The following is a 26396-nucleotide window of genomic DNA, read 5'->3' as shown; positions in this document are numbered from 1 at the left end:
CACTTGGTATTCCAAAACGTAGTCGTAAGTAACGAATTCTGCCAAAAGGTTTGCTAAAGGTGCTTAATTTAGAACTTTCCTTATCTAGTGGAATCTGCGAAAACCCATTTGAAGCATCTAACTTCGAAAATATTTTTCTCCTGCAAAGCGTGACATATTTTCTTCACGTGCTGGAAGCTTGAAATGTTCTCTTTGAATAACTTTATTCTGATTCCATGGATCTAATCAAATCCTTAACTTTTCATTCCGCTTGTGAGCAATTACAAGCGAGTTAACCCATTCAGTATTTCCACTTTCTTGATTACATTGAGAGCTTCCATTTTCTTATGTTCTACTTTCAAAGTATCATGAAGAGCATGCTTCAACAATTGATTCTGCATCCCCTTTTAGCTTGATATTAATCTTGTTTGAGAAACGTCCAATAACATGAAACAGCATATTCCTCAATGATATCCATCTTAGGTTTATTTTCTCACGTTTCCTCCACAGTAAGTACAAGTTTGACTAATTTTATTGTATCACAAGTACTACGTCCAAGAATAGGTCTGACATCACTGTCACTTATGACCGTCACTTACAGGTAGTGTTTGTGTATTAGTTCTAGCACACATTGACCTGTTAATGGGTGTCTCCTCCATTATATGCCTTCAGTTTAATATTTCTTCTTTGTAATCTTGGCCTGTGCTTTAATAGAAGATAGTCCGATAATCCAAGTATATTGACATCAACTCCTGTATCTAATTTCATAGGCATCATTGTGGCATTGACATTGATTGGAACGATACAAGGGCTGTTTGGGTCGGTGTGATCCACTGAATATACGAACAATTCTCTATCAGTATCAACTGAATGAACCTTTCTTGTGTTGGTGTGTACTTGGTATTTACCACCTCTATGGCATGTGTTTTTATATTTTGTTACCTTACTGTAGCAAAATTTCTGAAAATGGTTTCTTCCTCTGCATTTCTGCATGTTTGGCCTCTTGCTGAACAGTGTCTTCCCCTATGATCTAATCTACACATTGTACAGTAATGAATCTCTTCTTTTCTACTGCTTTTGTTTCTTCTGTAAAGCTCTTTTGAGGTTTAGCACTCTGATGGCTTCCTTTCTTTTTCATTGCATTAACAGATTTATTTCGTTGTTCCGTGGTAGTGATTGTTTTCATTCTTATCGATGCTGCTTCGTCTGCTCTGCATATTTCGATGCATCTTTCAAGTGATAAATCTTTCTCTCTTGGCAGTCTTGCTCTTGTATGATCATCATTTATCCCTTCATTAATTCTGCCATCTTTCAGGTCACTAAATCCACAGTCTTCAGCTAGGACTCTTAAGTAGGTCAGAAATTGATCAAAGCTTTTTCCAGCTTTTTGTAATCTTCTGTTGAAAACATACCTCTCAAAGGTCTCATGTTTCTTAGGGAACAATATTCATCAAATTTATGTATCAACTACTCAATTTTGTCTTACTCATTTTCTTCAGAGGAAAATATATTGAACAGTTCCACTGTAGCCTCTTTTGCTGATGCTAGAAATTGCAATTTCTCACTTTCATGGTCCTTTTCAGTAGCACACATATACAATTTATATTGTTGCTTCCAGCGTCTCCATTTTTCAGTAACAATATCTTCTAGTACCAAAACCTTTGGTGCTGGACTCTGTTCCATTTTGTATCATTCACTATATTATTAAGCTTTGTTTCAACTTTTGACACCACATAATGATTTCTATAAGTCCGTTTTAAAGACTATAGAGTTTAATAACGAAAGATTATGCCTGGTGTTTACATGATGAAACCGGCTACTATGTTCCCTCAGGATCCGTATCAGGGAATAGTTACTTTTTAATCAATAGATTTAACGTCTTGTAGGTAGAGATTTGAAGTTGGTTTGTGTCAAGTTCAAGGTCAGTGCTATAACATATACATTGGACTTTTGGGTTACACACTCTGGTCTTGCCCTAAGGAAGGTCCCTGTGGGTATACTTGCCTTGAGTCACAACTTGGAAACTGTTGAGATCTCCACCCAATAATCACATACATGTTTAAAGACATGATATATCTCCATATCTTATCCTGCAGTTGTAAGGTCAAGGTCAAGGTGGTTAGTAGAGAAATGGGCACGAATTGGGCATAGGATAAAATGTGTGGCATACTTGTTACTTCAAGCCTGGGACTTGAATCACATATAGCTCTTTTGGTGCCATCTTCAAAACAAAGAAAATTGTTGATTTTGCGAGGGTTATTCTAGGTACGTTTAACGTCAAACGATGTGACACTCTCGTCAAATCGTGGGTACTCTGAGTTTATACATCCTATCCACGTTTGTAAGAAATTTTCAGAAATTGTATGCGCATGTCGCTATAGCAGTACGGAGTTAATAATTCATAAAATGGAAGAGCATGCAGACATGCTCCTATTTCTGAAGACTTCTTTTTGAAAATAACAATTTATAAGTCTAATATGACACAAAAATGTTGGTTCCAAAGAACTCTTCACATGAATATATTTGTGAAATGCTCTAAGAATGCGAGTGTTTCAACTGCTTGGAGCTTGATAGAAAGTGAGATATGACACGTACAATGTCATGCAACATTCGTTTATCATCTGTCCTACATGAAAATTAAGAAGTGACAGAAACATTACAAGAATTTTACATTATCTGCAATAGCTGTGGTTATAGAGAACTAGAAACTGCATGCTAAGGGATCAACCATTTATTTTGGAGGGGGGGAGGGGTCATGGATTTTCTTTCAAACCATTTGTTTCTATTACCTCAAGATAATTAATTCTTTTCAACTAAGATAATGGATAAAACATTGTTTTTGTCCGCTAATCAGAGCGATAATTTGTTCTAGCTTTTTGAGGGCTGGAAATTTGGAACTTTGGGGTAAAATATACTAGTTCCCCCATTCTAAAAATTAAATGGGCAGTCCCTGAGTTAAATGCAACAAAGAGAAAACTCTGAATCTAGTTTAACTACTGAGTTAAATATTTTGTTATTTGAACATTTATTTCAATATTAGCCTAGTAAGTCATATCTGATATTGTTAAAGTATGTTTCAATAACTCTAATAAAATTAACTTCGTTTCTTAAAAAGTATTCAGGAGTTACGACCTGTTCAAAATATTTTCTTGTATACTTTCATGGTCATAAACTGGTTGCATGGGCATACTAAGAGGGGTGCGAGGGGGTGGGGCGGTCCGCCCCGGATGACGGCCAGAAGGGGGTGTGCCACTTGAAATACCAGTACAAGTTTTCAAACAATACCTTTTTAATGTTCTGCATTTTTCTTATTTCCAGTTTGATTACGACAGCACTGTACTGTTTAAAAAATCGACTTGTTTAGATTTTAAAATTATTTGTGGGGGTGCCAAAGGAAGGTGCCAAATACTTTAGGTACGCCATTTGGCTGGTTTTACATGTTATTTGCTTTGTCAATCTTGTAATGATTTATATTAGTCCGTTTCAAAGACTACAGAGTTTAATAGCTAAAGATTACATTAGATATGTGTTTACATGATGAAATCGGCTACAAAACTCTGTGACTTGTTAAGCTGCGGTACAAAATATGTTTCTGTAATATGATAAGTGTGAGAGCTGCAGGCCAAACTTTAAATTTTGACATTAATCAGAATAGGGAGGAAGGAGTCAGATAAATCGTGTAAATACCATTGCACATCTGTGTGGGGAATGAGGGGGCTGGGGGTGGAAGTGTGTTTGTGTGTGTGTGTGTGCACAGGGGCTCATATCGTTGCTTACAATTGACCTGTCATACTTGTACTATATCATAATTAGTTATTATATTGTACATGTATGACATGTTAATTGTAAGTAGCGGTACTGGTCCCTCTGTGTTTGTGTGTGTGTGTGTGTAATTTGTCTTCAACATCTATTCTGAAACTACTACACAGCTTCACATATTAAGATTAAACGGTCGCTATTGCACTATTGGTCAGCTTGGGGATTAGTATGTGTTTACTATATAGATAAACTCTGGGTTCGCCCATTTAATATTTTACGAGAGAGAGAGAGAGAGAGAGGTGACGATGGTTGTGGTGGTAGTAACGTAAACTTTCAATCGGTAGCACTTTTAGAAGACCCCCACGATCCAAAATACACGAGCAGTTTACTTGCTTATCCACTGTTCTAAAACTGCATATAAAAAGTGCTTCAGTTCCATGAGAATATATTACTATTAATTTCAACTCTTTCATCCCATGGGCGACGGCAGCAGAAAGTCTTGTATTATCACATAAATTAATGCAAAAGCATGAACAGCCACTTGCGCCGTTCGTGCCTTGGATTACCACCTTTATTTGTCACGTGACCGTATTATCTGACTACAAACTTTAGTTTTAGACGAGGAAAGTCCTACGTGAGGCGACGTTTGACTTTTCTTTAAGTGCGATTGTCAGCCTTTTTAGATCCAACACAAAGTTAATTTAATTTTTTTTCGACATTTTGAATCAAATAAAAAGAAAAAAAAAAAGAAAGCAAAGTTAAAATTTTGAAAATGTATGCAGCAGATTTCCATTAAATAGCTTCAACACAGAATGTAACCAAATAAATGATGCTGATGACAGTGATTATTGTCTTTGAAATGACACTTTTATTTAGAGAAAGTTTTCTGCTGCACAAGAAAGTAAAGAAAGTGTAATTTTGCAGTTCCCATCACATCAACATAGTTGGATGCCAAATTAAGTTAACATCATACACTTCCCTTAAGCAAAATCTGATTTTAATCAATTTCTACTTGTAAAAAGTGGAACCGATGAGCACCACAGGAGCTCGTATCGTTGCTTACAATTTACTTGTCGTACATGTACTATATAATAAGTATATAGTATATGTATGACAGGTAAATTGTAAGCAACAATATGAGCCCCTGTGATGAGCACCAATACAAAATATTTGTCTTTGGTTGTTTTTTCTTCACTTTTTGATTCAACAATCAGATTACAGCTACCATATTTCTGAACGTGAAAATACATCATCGGAATTTTTCCTTACTAACCACAAATCTCCCTTACCCTAAATAAAACACTGTATCTGATAAGCTACTAAAAACAAGCGGACGCGAAATTCCAAAGGCTCGGAACATGTACTTTCATATGTTTATGTTTGTCTCCACGATGTTGCAAATCAGGAGACTAAAAAAATTGTTTTTTTTGCTATAATACCGACACCTTTCCCCATCTAAATGGCGTTATCCCATAGACTGTAAACACATATGCACACTCACCAACCATACAGAGGGACAAGGAAGGGCCACTTACCCCCCCCCCCATTTCGCTTTTAAACATACTTATGGCCTACACACGTACAAATTTTTTATAGCTGACCACTATCTGTTTGTCCCCCACCACCAAGAAAATAATTCTGGTGCCCTTTACACACACACACACACACATCGACACACACACACACACACACACACACACACACACACACACACATTAAGGTAAATCACCATACATCATTATGTTAAAAATTCTATAAAAAGTGCTACTGTACATATTATGGAGATGAAGCTATTAACGTTGATTTTTTCTCTCAGTGCTTTTTCTACCAGTTTTTGCTAAGCATTCAAGATAATTGTTGTACTTAGTGCGGCGAAAAAGAGAAGGAATGGCATTTTTAGTAATTTTAATGGTATACATCCATGATAAATACAAATATCTCTCACCAGTATAGCAACATTGAAATACATGTACTGTCCTAAATGTTCAACTCATTCTTCATATGAGTAGCAATATAATGGTACCATATAAGCTATCTTTTAAAAATATACATCTGCATTGTTGTTAATTTATATACTGAAATAAACTGTGTAAACTAATGCATTCTTTGTTTTATGTGTAGATATTTATCATGCTTAAATAACTATAAAACAATGATTTCACATACCAAAGTTCATAGTGACTGCTCTCAGTAATGAGAAAATCAGACTATAACAAAAAATTTCACAAAAATACACCTTACATTATACACATGTTCAAAGGAGTTCATATGCAACATAAATTTATGTCTTTACTACGCATCTTTCACAATACCATTTGTCAAGTTCAACTTTGCTTTTTTGGGTGAAATGCTGGCACTACCATTTTTTACAATAATCACAACAAATACTGTTATCATCATCAGTCACAATATCCTTGGGATCCTTGCGAACTGAATCACACAGCCCGCATATTACATTATTATGCATTGTTTTAATGCATTTCTCTCCTTTCGATAGTGTCAAAAGACAAATTCTCACCGTTAAAAGACATCGTTCACTGCTGTTAAATGGCGTTATAAATGAGGGTGTACCGCTTTGGTCCCTTTGACCTTTGACTCGTGACGTCACAACAACTATGGTGGCACATAGTATATTATCGTGAACTCGCTTATTTGTAACAGCCCAAATGCTGGAGCTAATCGTTACATTGCAATCTTAAGATTTAATACATACTTTACTAAATGATATTAGATCCGAATATAATATTTGAAACGAACATCTGACATGGTTTAAAAAAAGCAAAATTTACAAACAAGATGCACGGCGTGGACCGTGTTGATTTGTTAGGTCTGCTCGTTTCCGTACTTCGAGTTCTGTATATATTTGCGGGGATTACTATACGCATGCGTAGTGATCCTGACAACCCTTGAAGCTTCAAAATAGAGAATGGCTACGAAACGCCAAGAACAAACGAAACTTATTGAGAAGCTCAGCAAGAGAAAAGACAAGGATGGGCAATGCCATTGTATGTTTTAGAGTTTTAGACCATTCTTGATGACACGCGCCTGTTTTATGTCTTGAGATGGAATTCGTAACGTCATCTGATGCTCTTTCTTGTCCTGTAGTAAAAAAAAATCATCTCCCAAACACTGATATAAAATTGTGGGTTTGATGTCTTCTTTTCATTAAATCGCACAGTTGGTGCCTTTCTATTCAGAGCAATCATTCGTTTCAAAGGTTATTTCGTCAGTACATATTTTTTCGATATGCACTGACATGCCGAGTAGATTTTGAAAATGTAGTATGATTTAGATGGTCAGCACAAAGTACTGCATGGAGCCAGTTACTACACATTAGTAATTGTTAATTATTCCGTGCAATGTTTTTGATGGCTGCAGACACAAAGTATACAAAACCTTACATGTCAATGCTTCAGAATACTAGTATATATAAAATATGCTGCACAGAGTAGGCCTATAGAAGAAACAAAAGATGTGGTTTTATTTGGCAACTGGATGGTGCAGATCCCTCATTTAGTTCTACATGGTTAGACGTCGACCCTGATATGCATGATGAGGGAGGTTGACATGTTACTACTTAACAAGCAGTGTGATGTAGCATACTCTGGGCTGGTTTTTCAGAAGTATCTTACATAATTGGCAGCAATAATGATACTGTTGCACAGGTTAAAGTTTAATAATTGCATTGGTTCTGCTATATCATGAAGTCTTTGGTTTTGATGCACCAAAGCATGTACTTTCACCTTTTCAGATATATGTTTTTTATGGTGATATTTCTCATTTCTCATGAAACATGCGTTGTGTTAGCAAAGCATGCATATCAATTGACATTGAGATATTCTGTCATACTCCTTTTGGCATTTTTTAAAATCGTTGGTCAGAAGGTTTCTATATCACTTGTTTTGATGTATTTGACAGGAATCTGCTTCTACCTGTGACACCATTGCCCTTCAGCCAACTGAAATGACTCACAGCCATCAACCATGTTTGGAAACTTAGCTTCTTAATTGTGTTTGGATATACTCTAGTAAGGGAAAAGGTATTACATTAGGTGTAGTATGACTAAACCAATTAGACTTTAATCTATGTAACAGTGTCAATATGTGCTGCCAACTTTGTGAAATATTCTAGAAAATTTGGCCTCCAGTTCCAGGGATGCTTGTTCAAGCAGTATGACATCGACCCAGCCCCCATCATGCATGTCAAAGTCAATATCTTACAATGTGGGACTAACCTTTTATTGTGAAATGCCTTCTTAGAATGGTAGCAATAATGGTCAGAACATTCCTTTGATAATGCAAACAATCTAGGATGTTGTGTGGTATTTAAATTTATCTTGACCACTTAAACTTCTTGCCTATGTTAGTCAACCATGCTGATTAGCTCAGACACATTTTTCTGCTGACCAAGTACATTTCAAAGCTAGTGAAAGCAGTACTATAACTTATTAACTAACCCACATTTCCCATTCCATTTGTCCCAACAAACGGAGAAAAGAAAGTTATTTTTAGCATATATATATATATATATATATATATATATATATATATATATATATATATCTTAAAATTCGAAAGCACTTAGGCTAGCTAGATATTAGTTTTGCACTGTTCGTAGTCAGTTTATTGCATTTATCTTAATCAATCCCTGACAAATATGATCCCTTGCTGGATCCAGTGCACTTTAAAGGACTGTTTTTCGCCATATGATCTTTATATATATATATATATATATATATATATATATATATATATATATATATATATATATATATATATATTTTTGACTACTGGCTGTTATTAATGCTTATTTTACATCATCACTATCAAGGTGGCCACAGTTTTATTAGTTTGGTTTTAAAGGTAGCAATTTTGTACATGCATTTATGATTGTAAACGATATTATGTCAAGGAAATGAGAGCTAAGGACCTTTCCCAATGACACACTGGGACAACCTGTCTGTGCCTGTCTTCATGTACAGGAAACCCACAAGCTGTAGCCAACCTTGCAGCTCCGCTACCACAGGTTTTGAGTTGACAATATCTAGTGCATAGAGAAAATGCAGACAGAAAAATTAATACAACCAATTTTGGTTTACAGAAGATGAGAAATTCCCAAAAATTATCATTATGAACATCAAATACTTTATTTTTCTTTTTGCAGTTCAAAAACCAGAAATAGAGAAGCTGATTATGATGTTCAATAAATATGTGGAAGGATCACCGCACAACAAATTAGACAGATTAAAGTTCAGGGATCTACTCCATGATATGTTTGGTATGACAGATGATATTCTGATGGACAGAGGTAGGTTAACTGTCAAGCACCTTCACTTTTGGTATAATACATGATATTCTCTTGGAAAGAGGTAAGTTAATTGTCAGGCATCCTCAGTTTGGTATGACAAATGATATTCTCATGGACAGAGGTAGGCTAACTGTCAAATATCCTCAGTTTGGTGTGAGAGATGATATTCATATGGACAGAGGTAGGTTAACTGTCAGATAACTTCAGTATGGTATGACAGATGAGATTCTCATGGACAGAGGCATGTTACCTGTCAAACATCTTGATATTTGATATACCGGTACGAGATGATATTCTCATAGAAAGAGGTAGGTTAATAGTCCCCTTAATATGCTTACACTTTACACCCTTTGTGTGGTCATTATTCTAGCATACAGTAATTAGTAACCTTGTCTCTTGATTTTAAATGAAAACTCCCTTCTAATATGAGTTTTCTCAGTGTTGATGCCTAGATTTAGATTATAACTACAATTTGTACTCATCCAGAATACACTCATTGTCAATCAACTTTTTGTAGAAATATAAAAGTAGGTGATGTTAACAACCTATATGCAATTGTGGTTCTATTGAAAACCAGTTATGACATGGTTTGACATCACTAAATGTTGTGTTGTATGCATTAAAATTACACATCTTCATTAGGACATACTTTAGTGTAAGGGGGTCTCATTTATGACATGGGTCACATGTATTGCTCACATGAACCACATTATAAAGAAGGAGCATTGTCCTACCTTGTTGTAGATGCATGTAAAAGTTCATTGTTACAAGCCATGGGCAGATATCTGCAATGTTCCCATGGCTGCCTGTGATGAATGTGCATAAACCAGCTTAACTGTGCAAGCCTGAGAATTTTTTTTCCAGAAAGTTGACTCATTGTGGCCTTTTGTGCTGACTGAATGAGCCAGTCACATGTGCTCTTCCAAGCATAGTCACTTATCACTACCTTTGTCGCATTGTGTTGTTAATGATTGTTTTATGTATGCATATTCCTGAGCAACAAGGTAATCTTGTCATCAGCAGCTATGGGTGAAAAAAGAGCATAGTGGATTTTTGCCTGTGGTTTTTGATGATGGTAAAAGTGGAACTTTTTCTTTAGTCATCTTCATTTAGATTTGTATGCTGTTTATTAAAATGGGAACAAATGAACATTTATAAAAAAAATTTCTTTGCAGTGTTCCGGGCTTATGACCGTGATAATGATAACTTTTTGAATCATGATGAGTGGGTAATGGGTCTCTCAATATTCCTGAGAGGAACGCTTGAAGAGAAAACAAAATGTAAGTCAATAATTAAACCACAGGATTTTTAAATGGAACTTTTAAAGCCCAGCTGGTTAGGGTTTTAATATTTCTTTCAGGAACTTGCCATAGATGCCTCCAGAGCACAACTACGTTCCAGTAGTTGTCTCCTCATCAAAGGTTGCACTGCTTAAAGGATTTTAAAAAATGTTAATACACTGATTATTGTATTGCAGTTATAGCATGAGATAATAAAAATTAGCAAAATAAGTATGTCTTGTTTGATGGATAAAAGTGTCATAATTTTGACGTACAAAATTTGCAAAATGTATCATATGAACAAATTTATATCATCTTTCATAGTTTGTAACTGAAAGCTAAAAAATTTAAACATTTTTAAAATAAGATATTGACAGCTCAGACATGCCACCTTGAGTGGAATGAAAATCAGGATACCAAAGGAAAAAGTCAGGACTGGAGAAAAAAAATCAGTGTTTGTGACCATAGATTTATAGAAACTTTACAAAGGAACTGATATCTTCGCTGTCTTATGCTATTTACTTAATGTTAAAAACGTATGCTACAGTCATACCATGAAAATCTATGCATTTTCCATTTTCAATTTTTTATGCTGATATTTTGTGTTAATTCAGTTTTTATGGCATGACTACTGTGTATTCCTTGTGGAATTTTTTAATAATTGTTTCCTTTTTTATAGATGCACAGTCATTGTTAATACAAATGTATTTGGGGGTATTTTTTAAAAATTGGAATTTTTAGTTAAATTTCAGAAAATTGGAATTCAGGATGATCCTGAGTAAATTGAGATAAGTGGCAGGTTTGCTGTCTCAGTAATATAGGAACATTATTTTCAATAAAATGTTGAGGATCAGAGTTCAGAAGAATACAGTATTGTTGCAAAATTATATATTCCAAAACCAACTTATCTTCTTTCAATCTTTCAGTTTGTTTCAATGTATATGATCTAAATGGAGATGGCTACATATCTAGAGAAGAGATGTTCCAGCTTTTGAAAAACAGCTTGATCAAGGTATTTCATCATACAGGTGGAACCCATATACAGTGAATCTTTTGAGGCTAGTAATATAGGTTCATTTACAGAGAGTTTCATAATAAACCTGAATATAAAGTTAAACCTGCTGCAGTGACTACTTTATTAAAAGACCACCAGTGTATGAAGGTCAGATTTAATATGCCATATGTTAATACGTATTTACTAGCGTATAGGGACCATGACATCATAATGGCTTGGTCCTTCTAGTGGTTATTATACATAGATTAAATAAAATAAGATTTAGATTTGGATTCAAGTTGATACATTGTTAAAAAAAGGTTGATAATAAATTGACTACACTAACTGAATGTACTTGAATGGATTGAATTTCATGTATCAAATGCTATGCAGCTCTGTGTGTGTGTCCTTTTGTTCAATGGAGGCTTAATATTTTGTAAACCAAAATGCCCATGATGGCATGTGTGTTATGACTGAAAATCGGAAGGAGCAAAGGAAGAAACAGTGAGGTATATTCTGTGAACATAGATTGATGCAAAGGAAAGTCATCAAATTGGTGATAATGTCGGAAAGATAATGATGTTTAGATGACATTGTCTTTCATTACAGAGGCATTATTGCTGATTAGAGGATATTTGTTTGTGTCAAGTAAATAATGGGTATATTTTATAGAGTGGATAGAAATCCTATTGTGTTTAGTTCTGCTAGTCATAGACCCAGAAGACTGTATCTGATCATTTGTTGTCTGTTGTCCATTCATCTTTTAGTACAAGTTTGTTTTCGCTGCTTCTAAGAAACTACTTGAATGATTGCCTTGAAACTTTACACACAAATTCATCCCATGGTGTACTTGGTCCTATAATGGTGCTGCTCATACATCCAGTTTGGCCACCACAGTGGCCATCTTGAAAATCTTGTTGTTGTTGCTTCTCCTGAATGGATAGTCATGTCAGCTTGGTGTTTTCATGAAAGGATTTCTTGTAATGTCTTGTTGGTCCTAAACAGAAATGGAACCAAGTTTGGCCATTACAATGAAACATTGTGTTGCCTGCACTGGCACTGATAATTTGCAACAATAGACTGAATGTTATAACTCTGCTTCAAGACATCAACTGATTGCATAGGGTGTTGACCATTATTAAAAGAAGGCTGATTATCCATCTGGAGCTTTGATCTGTTACTTTCTGTGCAGCCCAGCACACACAACACGTCAGGTGCTTGTAATTTGTTTACATTAGTTTGGAGAGCTACTCAGAATCATTGTCGGATTTGGCTAATGTGGGTATGTGAGAAAACTTGCCATTAGCTTCTCGTGGGTCAGTGGTTCTTTCTGGGGTTTTCCCAGGTTCTTCCTCCACCATTAATACTGGCCGCCATGTATAGCCAATCGCGTGCTGAAAAATGGCGTTAAGCCCTACTACAACAACAACAACAACAGAATCATTGTTAATAAACTGTAGAATCACTTAGTAGTTGCCTAAATAACAAGTGCATTAACCTTTCTTTATTTCGTGTCTTTCATCACATGTTGTTTACAGACTGATAAGAAAATATTGCCTTCATCACTACAACAATATATTTATCTTGATGATGAGATTAATTTCAACCAAGTTGGTCATTGTGACAAGAGTCAGTGTTATTGGTCATATCTATGCAGACAGGGACTTGATTTTGGATGGTGGTGGATTTGACAAGGATTTGGAGTAGACAGTGTTAGTGATGCACAGATTTTGATGGTATTTTAAACTCAGATATTCGTTTTTTGGTATCTGGAACATGGACCTGTGATTTACTTTTTTTCAGCAACCAACAGAGGAGGACCCAGATGAGGGAATAAAAGAGATGGTGGAACTTGTTCTCAAAAAGATGGTATGTCTTTAATAGATGCAGAGAAGAATGACACCATTTGTGTGTGTGTGGTTTCTTTTTCCTGTTGCAGAAGTTGCCTGTATAAAATTAATTAAAGCATACGTGATTAAATGGTTGTAAATTGATTTATAGCATATGTAATACATGGTTGGAATCAAAAGTTAATTACCTGTAAATTCATTTACAGAATGTATAACTCATGTTTGAAATCAAAACCTTATTACCTGTAAAATCTGTTGAGTGTTTCAATACTGACTGTGTAAGCATTCCTTAGGAGTTGCTTGCTTTGTAAATAGTACATATTAAAAGGGTACAAATTTAAAGAAAAAGTCTTGAAAATTTGTCAGTTATAAAAGATTAAAGTCAGGATCCACAAACCTTGAATATTAAATTCATTAATGACAATGATTTACTGTAAGAGCAACAATTTTCTTCATGGAAACTATGACTAGCATTGGTGAGAATATTTTTTGTTGTTCTGAAACTAGCTGTTTCATATTTTTAAACTATATTAAACCCATAAATACAGATAGCAAAATCAATTTAAAATGGAACTTCTCTGGCATGTTCATGTGTAATTTAATATCCTCCTCTTGTTTCGGTATCATTTAATATGCTAATTAAGGACAAAGATAAGTTGGGTATTATTGTACATGACTATTTCTTTGTTGCAGGATCATGACCACGATAGCCGTCTTTCCTATGCAGACTTTGAATCAACAGTGAAGGAAGAATCATTGTTATTAGAGGCATTTGGTCCCTGTCTTCCTAGTCCAGAGGTAACTTTATTGTAATTAGCTTTGTCTAATTTTCATTGGTACAATTCTCTACATAGGTATCATTTTCACAGCAGTAACGTACAGCTCTCTTTTGTTATGGATAGGTACACCACTCCCACAATAACTTGTGTCCAGATAACTTGTGAACCCGATTGTATGAGGTCAGATGTGAATTCCATTTTTTTTCTATTAGAAAATAATAAAAAAATTGGCTCCTATTTGTTGAATGTGAAGAAAATCATGACCAAAATTGACAAGAGAAACTCTGATATATCCCTCATTTTGTTATTGAAACTGGTGGTTAATACTGGAAACGTAAATCAACATCATGAAATTCTGATCTCAGCTTTTAATAAGTCATATGTTTTGTTAAATTTTCTTTCCAAGCAATGTTCTTAGAAAACTGCAAATAAAAATATTTAATGAAATTTCGATAAGTTAAAAATCTCTTGTTATGACATCAGTATTTAACTAAGAGAACAAAATAAAACAAAGTTTCAGTGTGAATGGTTGTTTCACAAAATAAATGTCCCCAGTATTTGAAAACAAGGAATCTTGATTTGTGAATCAACAAAAACACTGATGATAGAATGCACAAAATTTTCACATACACACGTTCTTGGAGTAATGTTGTTAATTATCTTTCAGAGGTTGATTATTTAAAAAAGAAGTAATTTATACAAAGAAGTGAACAACTTCTTTAGAAAGAGCTCTTTATTGATCATTATTCCCAGGACAATTATAAAGCAGGTGTTCAGCAATTAAACAGCTCTGCTGCCTCCCATCCACCCAGGTTTCCTCAATGCCCAGTGAGTTAGGTAACACCTTCCAAATTTTTCTTGAGGCCCTCTGTAACTTGCATACTAACTTATAGCTCAGTCTATGTTTTTGGACCCAGCTGTGCATGAGTTATCAAGGGAGAGGTGCAGTTTTGTTCATAGTTGCCAACCACATTTATGTAGTGAACCACACTATAGCACAAATTATTAAAATTTAATGATTGTATGTGTGTTTTCGTGGGGTGAATAAGCATAATGACAGAGAAGCAAATACGGGAAAGACCGTTTGTAACCTTTCACAGGGGACTGCAATTTATATGATATTGTTACTGAAAAATGTTATATCCAAATTTATCATTTATTTTTGAAAATGTTTATGTACATGTCCTTGTTGATGACATTGGATATACATGTAGCAGAAAATTGCTACTGGTATGATTAGTGTCAGAATTTTGTTTTGAATTTGTACAAAATTAGGAATAAAATTATGAAACAACATGCATTTGTATAAATACATAGAAAGCAAATGGTAAACCAGTAAGTTTTACCATTCACTGAAAATGCCAACATACATGTACATGTACCAGCCAGTGAATCATGAAAATCACTTTTGTGTGAAAATGTCTCAGCCATCCTGGTTACTTCCTGGTGATCACTAATTTACAAACAATATCTTTAATTGTTGGTTTTGCAGACGTGACACTGTCACTATTGGAGTTGACATATTTCAAGAGATCAACATCCTTGTTACCATACCCAAATAGGTGTAATGTATCATGCACCATAGCAAGGGGAACATCTTCAACATCAATACGTGCTTTCATCACAGAAGTATGAAATAAATAAAGACATTGCTTTTCTTGCTTTATTTGCATTGAACCAGTAACCAGTGATTATAATTACCAATTAGGAATGATATTTGATTATCACATCTTTGTTCTTTAAATGACCACCTTAACTTACCTGGCTTTGGCATGTTGTGTGATCAAAATGTTATAATCTAGCTCATTTTCTCAGACAGACCACACAAATCAAATGATATTACCAACTAAACACTAAGAAAGGAGAATTAAAAAAAGTCTTTAGAATATAAAGTAATTAGGAATTTGGTTGGGGAAAATTAAATTTGTAAAATCAGTCAGAGAAAACATTTTATCGATGAATGTAATAAGCAATCTTCACTGTAGAAATATTGTGATTGTTGAGATTCATAACTGCTGACTGCATTAGGTACTGAAGTATGGTTTAGCAGCATGTAACAAGTTCAATTATTGTGTGTATGTGTGTCAAGTGGAAATGAACAAAATGCCAGGCAGACATATAGTAATAAATTTAGTTCATGTAAATTAAACATATTTCTTTCCTTCATGGGCAGATAATTTTGTCAAATAAAATATAATACTGAGCTTCATGTTATTTTCCATATTGTTATACATTTCATGTTATTTTCCATATTGTTATACATTTCCAAGACCAATTCAAGTTCAACGGTTTCAATTTTGATCATTGGTCCTTAGCTGTACTGTGTTTTATTTTATGCTAAGCAGTGAATTACTTGATTTTCTAATTAAAATGATATTTCACTGTGGTGAAAAAATAACACTATTTTTTCACTACAGGAACTACTTTTTTTGGTCAGAACATACTTACCTCCCTTTGATTTCTGTCAGTGAACTACTCTTTCCTTATGTACATGTCATTGTCATTATTAATAATCCCTGTCTGTTATCCTTGAATCTTGTAGTTTGTTATTCTGGAAATATCACTTAATTTTTATCAATCTGATGTGGAACTAATTTTGTGCGCAGGTACACATAGCACAGCAGAACATGTACGGTAAACAGCTGACATTACCATAAGAAATCTTCTAATTCACTGTGTCATAAATTGCCAACTTATATGAGCATAAAATAAAAAGAATATTTGCTTGAAACGCGTGAATAATGGATACATTTCATCTCGTGGGTGAAAAACTCAAGTATTTTCACGAGTGGCTTTGCCACTCGTGAAAATACTGAGTTTTTCATCCACTTGATGAAATATATCCGTTATTCGTGCGTTTCAAGCAAATATCCTCTATATGTTCTGAATCACATTTTAATGAAATATGCTTTGATGAGGAAGAGCTGTAGTTGTTATTAAATGGTGTCAGTGAGGTGTTTAAGATACTGAAAATAGCATATATAATAGCACTTTTCTCAGCCAGGCCTGTAGAACAGAAAACTCCAGGAATGACTGAGTTTTCATTTTCATCCAATCAAATATGTTTCAAATGTAAAGTTTTTTTTAATTGTTTGACAAAAAAAGTCTCAAGATCAAACTCGATCTCTTGCAGTTCTCTGCAGAATTCTTGAATTATTTGATGACTCTATTGTTCAGTCTTTGTCTTTATTACAACTTAAAGAGCCTCATATGCTTCATGTTAAAATTCACTCTTTTTGTCTCTCCAACTGAAATACACTCAGAGCAAACTTATTACAAGTAAAGTAGCATGAATGAAATGTGATTAGGAAGAATGGTAAAAAAACAAGATGTATAGAGCAAAATCAGTTAATTTTGTAAATTATTTTGAAGGAAAAACTATGCTTTGCATAAGTACATTCAGTACACTATAGAGCATAGACTGAATACTACATGACCAGTGAAAATTGTGTGCTCTTTGTTTCCATTTATTTCATGTTGGAGAAATCATAAAATACAAGTACATACAAATGCATTCAAAATAATGATAAAATTACAATATTAAAAGCAATTCTTGCTCAATTACTGCGCCAATAAATCGTTATAACTAATATGACATTAGTTATAACAATTTATTGGTGCAGCAATTGAACAAGAATTGGTACAGCTGACCTGAATTTGATTTTGCCGATTGCATCTCAGAATCGTGATATTACTGGTACATAAAGCAATTTCGATGACATAATCCATGTATAAGTAGATTCAGAATAAAAGACACGGTCCAGAGTACCAGGTCAATGAGTACCAACTTGTAGGCCAGAAAATATGGTAATATCATTAAGCAGTGTAGAAATGTATTGTTTTTCCAGAGTTAAGTCTTGCTGCAATAGAGCGTAAAGAAATGTGACTTAACTTTTCCAACCCAATAAAATGTCCACTTTTAAAAAATAGAATTTAAATAAATTTGTTTGATAATAATTAACTTGATAACCTTAATTGTATTTTAATTTATTCATCTCCTCTGCTACATAACTTGCTTAGAACAATGTTTAATTCTAATTTCAGAAAAGACAAGCCTTTTTGAACTTGATCAGTGAAGACTACCATCATAAGTATTAGCCTGTATCTGATGAGGAACATTCAGGTCTCGTTATGAAGACCATTAATCCAGTGACCAATCTAAATCCAGTTACATTTAGTTATTGAAACAGTGAAATTGTTATGATTGTTTTAAGCACTGAAGCTATACCATCTGGAATACTATTCCTACAGATGATAGTGTTCATTATATCAAAAAACGAGTCATATATTTATCAGCCTCTTTTCACCAGCAGCACAGCTAAATGTCATTTTGAAAACAGTCCAATACTAGTACATGAATTAAATATAGTCAAACACAAATTATTTTGATAATTTTTCAAGAATTAGTTTTGAAATTGGGATGATCAGGTCCGAGATATTTTCATTAGTACAAATGCATGAACAAGAATTATAAGTTCTAAAGTTTTAGTGGATTTATCTGCATTTAATTTTGAGCTGTTATTAGAAATGCTATTAATTTTATGAAAAGATTTATAACTTTGCACAAAATTCACAGTGTTCATTTACACATATTTTATGTTAATACCTCCTTATGTCAAAATCATTTTCCATAGTTCAAAACTTGATTATACACATACTTTATTTATAGTTACATAGTCATTATAGGCATTTATTTTTAAAAGTTTTGTTATTTATAGTTTTTATTTTTAAATAGATATACATGCGTGTATGTATATATCACACGTTATATGGTGACCTGTTTCATTTTAAGGCATTTGACAAGTGATGCAAATGCTAAAAAATGTGTCAGATTTTTTCCAGTACATTTTTCAATATCTTTCTATAGACCTGTGTCAGGTAATTTAACGACTGTTTCCCAAATATAAGAATCTATTGCATGCTTTGGTACTTCGTATTGTTATAAAATTCCATAAAGAGATTGGTCCTTGCACTTGGGTCAGGTCATCTTTTAAAACCATAAAGTACAAACCATAGAACATATATAATTTAAATGTGAAAAATTACTGCCAAACCTGAGTTTATTTCATAGTAAATGCAGATTTTGAGGAGTACTGAAATAGATGATATTAAATACAGACCTCCCTCACTATTAGGCCATTCATAATAACATAGTTTGTGGTTTAAAGCAAGTATGGTCAAGAATGTTTCATAATGTGTTAGAATAATTATATGTGTTATGTACTTCATTATGTCTGACTATACGGTGGTATACTCTATGGTTCACATGAACATTATTATAATGAGGAAGTGATATACATCAGTAATAAATCCTTCCACAGTGTACATCAGTAATAAACCTTCCACAATGTACATCACTAATAAACCTTCCACACTGTACATCAGTAATAAGTCCTTCCACAATGTACATTTTAACAAGTGTACTAAACGTTTATAGTTCTAATTTGGAACAACTAGATAACCAATGTCATTATTTCAAGTGTCAAAACAGTACCAAAATCAGTAATTAGTAAATCTTAATTAACAATGAAAAGCACCAGAAGTGCATTAGAACTTAAAAAACTCAAAGCAGTATGGGCCAAATTATTGGCTTGAATTTTGTGGTTATTTCAAGTTTTTCATTATCTCATACAAATAAATGCTTTACATCAGGACTGCGAAATTTGAGTGATGCCAAGTTCTTAGAGTGATGAGTTATTCCAGTGATGACAAGTCATTTGAGCGATTGATGTTAAGCTTAAAATGTTCTATTGTTCTTCCTGTTGAGCTTCCTTAATGAATTTCATCAGATCTTTGCACTGCATCCAAATTTTGGGCTTAACAGTTAGTTTCGAGATTCCTGTGATTGCAGACATTAGAATGTTTTACAAAGAGACTGAAGGAGTCAAGTCATTATAGCAACAACTTATTTGAGCGATTAATGTTTGAATTATTAATGTTACCTGTAGTGCATGTTAAGCCCAATAATTTAATTATTTTGTATGTAAATGACTACCTCTTGCTTTTTCATCTAAGCAATATCTATGTGAACATGTGATTGTTTGAATCCTTAGTCTTTTATTGTCAGAAAGGGTTCATCTTTTCTTGGTTAGTTTTGATCATAAAGTTGCATAGTAAAAAAGTTTTAACCAGAATTTTATGGCTGTTCTAGAAATGAATCAAAAGGGAAGTTTCAATAAAATCGTAATAATCAAAAGTCTTTTTAAACTAGATAGCTCTATATTAATTTGCAACCGCTTGGGTTAATTTTCATGGAAGTAGATGTACTTATAGGGCATAGCAACAAATTCAGTATAAACAATTTTTTAAGAGTGAAACCATCTTCTGTTTTTGTTTTTTGTTTAGTGGAGAATGTTCTGTAAACCTGGTACCTCTTGCTTTAGAGGTGATGTTACTTCAAAGACATGATTGGAGACAGCTGATAATACTGCGTGCATTCATATTTTGAATATTGAAACAGTGAACGATGATTTATTTTTCAGTATTTTCCTCATTTTTTGATATTAGTGAACATCTTGTAAAACAGGGTTGATAGCTTATGTATTTGAATTTGATATTGAAAACTGCATTTAATCTTTCATATAATAGTTTTGGTATTTGAAACAAAATTTTTTGGTTGGTTTTTTGTTTTTAACATTTTATTTATCACATTATTAGTGATATTATGCAGAGTTAATGGGAGCTAAGTGCTTATGTTAATCTCAAGGACACAGCGAGGCAGCCAACTTAGGCAGACCTGGAAATGTATCATATCATCGACATATGTTGGATTACGAGTCTGATGCTTTACAAACTTAGTTGACATGGCTCCCATAAACAGTTGTGCTGGTGCACTATTTATGATTCCATGAAATAGCGAATGATTTCTATGAGACAGGTGTTGAAGGAATAAATGTTGTCATTTTGTTTTTACACTTCTAATGAAACTATAACTTTTTCTATTTTCCGAAAAGTCATTTATTCTACAGTAAGCCCTAAAAACAGCTATTCTGCATAATCCATGCACTTAAATGAGAACTTATGAGGAACAAGTATCAGTAATTACTGTTTTGGTTTTTGTTTAGTTCAGGGTATATTTATTGACTGTTCATTAAATAAGATATACAACAATGAATGATGTTCCATTCAAAGCTTTATTATTTACCATAGATAGTAATACAGCATCTAATTGTAAATACACATTGATAGACCAAGGTACTATTTAAATTTTTTTCAATAAAGTACTATATTATGAACATGTTTCAATAAGCAAGGGTTAAACTTTAAATGGTTGAAGAATTCAAATGGTGTAGGGATTTTAGTTGGCTGTAATCATTCTCTTGTAGCTTTTTAAGATCAAATAAGCACTATACATCTACATTATTTTTGTAAGTACTTGTTAGCATGTGCATTCCCAGCTGTATATATTAGACCAATTCAGCAGGGTTTGTCAGAAAAATGCTTTACAAAGACCATTTTAATTCTTGTCTAATTATATATATCTTTCTACCTGGTGGGTCTGTGGGACTGTATTTTTATTATTTATCATGATAATAAGATGATTTACAACAGATAGGTTACTGTGACCTAAATTGTAACTGATTTAACAAAATCAGACGTGAACAAAAGTGTACAAGTAATTATATTGTAAGATATATTGTTGGTTTTCTTGGAGTAAATTACATTAAAAGGGTTTCATGTGACTGCTGAATACATATAAATATCATAAATCAAATAGACTTTCATATAAAACTGTCCCTTTTTGATACTGACATTTTGGGGATTTGAATTTTAAACATGACACTTTGCATATATGGTACATGTACATCTATATTTTGCTTTCTTTTAACTACTAATGTTTGATGGTTTTTATTCTCCTTAAACTTCTTTGCTCAAACAATGTGATTCTGACAGGCTCTAGTCATTATATCCACATCATAAATTACCAGCTCAGCTTTATATCAAATTAAATATTGTTAAGTTTTCTGTTGCCATTTTTCAAAATTTGTATCTTGTATGTAACTCCTTTATATCTTGCATGTAACTCCCTTACTGGACTTGAAAGAAAAACCAGTTGTAGTAAAGATCTTTTGACAAAATCTCCCCTTTTCTGCCATTTTGGAGGTTGAAAGAAAAAGAGTTCAGTTTTGTTTGAAAGAAATTCACTGTAATATAAGTTGCCTGTACAGAATACATACCATAAACACTATATGTTGAATGTTTATTTTATTGATTCTTCTGTTGTGATTAATTTAATCATTTGGACAAAATACACGTTTCATAAAGACTTTGGATATAAATTGAGATTTTACTGTATCACAGTAGAAATTATTGTTTGCTTTTTTTAAGAGTTAATGTGAATGTATGTAATTTTAAATTTGTAAGTCAGACATGAATTAATGTGTTTTAGTCATTTGTAATATTAAGACAGTTACACATCACAGATTCTGCCCTATCTATCTCAGTTAAGAAGGCCTCAAGGGAGAATAGTCCTTGACTAATGAGTCACCCTCTAAAGCATTATTATTATTATTAATCCTGAGATGTTTGACAAAAATCAAAATCATTCCATTAATTGAGAAAGGCAATGGGGTCATAGTATTTTTAAGTTTTTTTTCAATAACTTACCCATGTATGGTGTTAATACAGCTCAGATGCTTACAACAATTTGCTACATCATTCAAAAAATGGGGGATGGCCAAGGGTCATATGGTTTTCAAAGTTTTTCAAGAGCTGAACCATGCATGGTGTTGTTACTCTTAATTGCCAATATTTTTTTAATCAAAATACAAGTGAATAATTTTGGCAAAGAGCAATAGAAAGTCCTAATACATAATTGACTAAGAATTATTTTTAAATGGTTAAAAGCTAAAAGGACTGACCATCATAAGGTTTAGATGACAAATCATAATCGAGATCAAATTTTCTGGTACAGAAGGAGGAGGATGATGATTAGGATGATGATGCTATTTTCTTTAGTCGGTGGCATAGATTCTTACAAAACTGACCTCTTTTATTTATTCAGGTTTTTTTAAATTTACTTTTATTGTAACTAAAATCACATTAGTAGAATACATCTGCAGTCCATCTTTCACTGCAGTCAGCAGAGGCATTCATCATGTTCAGAGCTTACAGAGAAAAAGTCAGTTAAATAAATTTGCTTTTTGTTCTCTAACATGTTTTGTTTTAAATAAAAAAAACATGGTATAATATAACAGATGCTAAATATTTATGGATGAAAAAAAAGACCAATTTTACAAAGAATGTTTCTTTTTTTAGTTATTGCTTTTAAATGCAATTTATTATTGTAGATGAGATTTAGTTTCTAAACACTATCTTCCCTTGTGTTTATTTTGCCTCTTTTTTATTTTTCAGTTATTACAATAACTGTAGATATCTTCTACATGGCATGTTATTAAGAATCTTGTGGAAATATGAGAAATAAAATATCACTTAAATAGATATTTACAACCTGGTGAGTTATTTCAGACTTAGAATTAAATAAATAATGCAGAAAGCAAAACTTTACCAAACTATTTTATAACAAGTAATTGACATCTTAGACCCAATTTCAAACACATATCTTAAAGTTTAGCTCTAAATCAAGGACGTTTAATTCAACAGACTTAAGTCAGCGCGTGTGTGTGTGTTTAGGATTTTGAATGTAGCTTTAATAAAATTTCAGTCATATTGCTACGATTTTTGCAGTGTGGCAGTTTATAGTGATGTCCATCACTGAGGCATCACCCGGTCATATTATCCTGACACCAGGCCGACCAGTCCTAACACTAACCTCTTAATGCTGAGCGCCAAGCGAGGCAGCTGTTAGTACCATTTTTGTAAGTCTTTGTTATGACTCGGCGAGGGATAGAACCCACAACCTCCTGCATATCAATCAGCGTACTCATGACTAGACTTAACTTTAGGTTGATACTCATTTAAGGAAAATGCCAGGTAACTTTCATTTCTGGCCAAAACAAGATATGGCCTTACAATTTTTGTTTGATAGATTTAAAAAGAGAAAGAAAACAAAACGGGTATTTCTTGTGAATAAGTATAATATTAAGTGGGAGTTTGTTGTATAAAAAGGCCTGAGTATGAAATGTTTCTGTAAACTGAATTGTAATATCAGCATCAAATTCAGGTGGCAATTTTAATCGCTGTGTATCTCTGGTCTTTCAAACAAACTTTAAAGTTAACATAAATAGGTAAGTAAAATCAACTTTCGTGATCAAATCAGCCACTTTTTCAGCAATAAGTTATTTGCTTGCTGATGGAATGTCCAAGGTTTGAATACTTTCATTCTGGATTTGATTTTTAGTTGCACTGTACATTTTGCTTTTAGTACATGGTAACTAGTTTTATAAAGCTGTGCAAAGTTATGTTCATTTTTGTGTAAGTTTCTTATATTCATATATGTTATACATTACATCTACATATCTATTTCATAAACATCCCCAGAATACCAGGTTCACATTATTTGTTTTACAATATTCTGTATGAACCAAATATTGTTCTGAGTAACAAGCCACTATATTAGGTCAGATATTATTGATTGCTTTTTTAAAAATAGTGTTATATTTTTAAGCTCAGTTCACAAGTCCATTAGTTGTTTCACACAACAACCTGCCTAGATTGTTATCACCAGATTTTATTTTTGAAAATATATGTATACAATCATGCAACTGTTTTTGATATTTTTTTATCCCCCCTCCCTCCAATTAGCTGTATCTTACACACACCTCTGTCAGTCTGCAAAACATTTATTGACACTTTCCATAAAACTCAGCATCTGTGCTTGAAAATGCTGTGCTATATTACCAGGATGCCTTTATACACAGGTAAAAAACATTCCAACTTAAATTGAAATTAAATTTTCCATAACTGGCCAATATATTGCATGAAAATAACCACTATATTCATTTTGACTGCTATAAAAAATGAATTGATGGACAGTGTCCAAGTTATTAAGTAAATGAAAACAGAAAATATCTGCCCTGTCCTTGCACTGCCATAGTGAATCATCCAAGAGTCCCTTTGGGATCAAATGCTCTGCTGACTTGGGGACACTCTTGGGTCTCATTTTACATTGTCCATTTGGCTAAGCTGGTAAATTTAATATATTTACTCTTGATAAGCAGCCCCACAAGTAGTCTAAAATGACACTGATAAAGCAAACAAGTCCAAATGCTGTATATCTTGAAGACTTTCTTTAAAAAAGATTAAAACTGTTCTGTGCCTTTTCATATACAAGGATTAATTTATGATTCAATCTAAGATGATGGGATGACAATATTGAAATGGATGTACAGTATTTTGTACTAGGATTAATCAATTTCCTATTGAAGCAAACTACAATCAAATTTGCACATTATTCCTTCTGTGACTGAATGTTATTATGCACAAGAAAATTATTGTTGTTGTAGGGTTTAACGCCATTTTTCAGCACATGATAGGCTATACATGGCAGCCAGTATTAATGGTGGAGGAAGAACCCTGGAAAACCCTGGAAAGAACCACTGACCCACAAGAAGCTACTGGCAAGCTTTCTCACATAACCACATTAGCCAAATCCGAGACTCTAACCCACGCAGACAGAGGTGAGATGGCAGTGATCCGTAACGGAGAGCGCTTTAGACCACTCGGCCGCTCAGGCCCCCCACAAGAAAATAGCTTATAATTCACACACACACACCAATAACCATATTTGTCTGAACTTTGCAGGCTTTTGTTTTTCTAAACAAGTTTTCCACAGAATTTGCTGTCTCACCTGCTCATCATACTATGACATATATCCAACTTGCTCAAATTCAACACAGAAGACTAACAGAGACTCTAACTGATGTTGGCAAAACCATTATGGGGGCACTCACCAGTTTGTATGTACTTTTGAGATAGTGACGTTTGTAAGGTGAATTTGTTTGCATTTGAAACTGCACACGAGAGAATGTTGGCATACCTCTATGTTACTTTGATGTAATGTGGCTGACATTTCTTTGGATATTGTACTTATGAAAATTGTACATGATCTAAGCACACTGCTGACTAAAATGACTGCTCCATAGTGCTAAAAATATCAGCCTGAATTAGTCTAAAGTACACTATACTTGGCAGCTATTAAGATTGGGAATTTTTGGGGGGGCAGACTAGACAATACCAACTTCTGAAAGTGCAATGAATGAATTACCAAATATATAAAATAAAAATAAAAATTATCAGCTTTTTTTATTACACAATTTATATCTGAAGTTTGGGAAGTGAAAATGACCAGGTGGAGTTAGCACTCTTTGAAAGGTGCACATCTGGAGTAAGGTCAAGCTGTATACTTTCTAACCCATATTACACCCAACAATCATACACCAAAATAAAGGGAATTAAAGTACTTTGAAGAAAATCCAAAATGTACAAGGTATTTTTTTAAATATCCAGTATAACCAGTGAGGAAACCTGGAGAAATTCTTTTTTCTTT

General features: G+C 33.5%; 1 protein-coding gene across 2 annotated transcripts; it reads left to right on the top strand.

Annotated features, from left to right (window-relative positions):
- Positions 1 to 6635: 6635 nt before the first annotated feature.
- Positions 6636 to 24612, top strand: LOC149779631 (calaxin-like). Of its 2 annotated transcripts, XM_089940424.1 has the most exons (8): positions 6653 to 6743; positions 7657 to 7777; positions 8902 to 9045; positions 10221 to 10325; positions 11252 to 11337; positions 13123 to 13188; positions 13863 to 13967; positions 17993 to 24612. In XM_089940424.1, the coding sequence occupies exons 3-8, from the start codon at positions 8931 to 8933 to the stop codon at positions 18044 to 18046; spliced, it is 531 nt and encodes a 176-aa protein (XP_089796550.1). In that variant the 5' UTR covers positions 6653 to 6743; positions 7657 to 7777; positions 8902 to 8930; the 3' UTR covers positions 18047 to 24612. The 2 variants fall into 2 exon arrangements, with proteins under 2 accessions (XP_089796549.1, XP_089796550.1); XM_089940423.1 differs by lacking the exon at positions 7657 to 7777 and having other exon boundaries at positions 6636 to 6743.
- The last annotated feature ends 1784 nt before the right edge of the window (positions 24613 to 26396 follow it).

This window comes from Sinohyriopsis cumingii, chromosome 17, assembly GCF_028554795.1.
Source record: "Sinohyriopsis cumingii isolate HCF-2022 chromosome 17, ASM2855479v2, whole genome shotgun sequence".
NCBI lineage: Eukaryota > Metazoa > Mollusca > Bivalvia > Unionida > Unionidae > Sinohyriopsis > Sinohyriopsis cumingii.
This window is presented reverse-complemented; position numbering and strand designations above follow the sequence as displayed.

Coding starts and splice junctions, on each gene's coding strand:
- LOC149779631 (XM_089940423.1), top strand. CDS start 6,665: ATGGCTACGAAACGCCAAGAACAAACGAAACTTATTGAGAAGCTCAGC. Junction 13,189..13,862: donor AACTTGTTCTCAAAAAGATG/GTATGTCTTTAA, acceptor TCTTTGTTGCAG/GATCATGACCACGATAGCCG. Junction 13,968..17,992: donor CCTGTCTTCCTAGTCCAGAG/GTAACTTTATTG, acceptor TTCTAATTTCAG/AAAAGACAAGCCTTTTTGAA.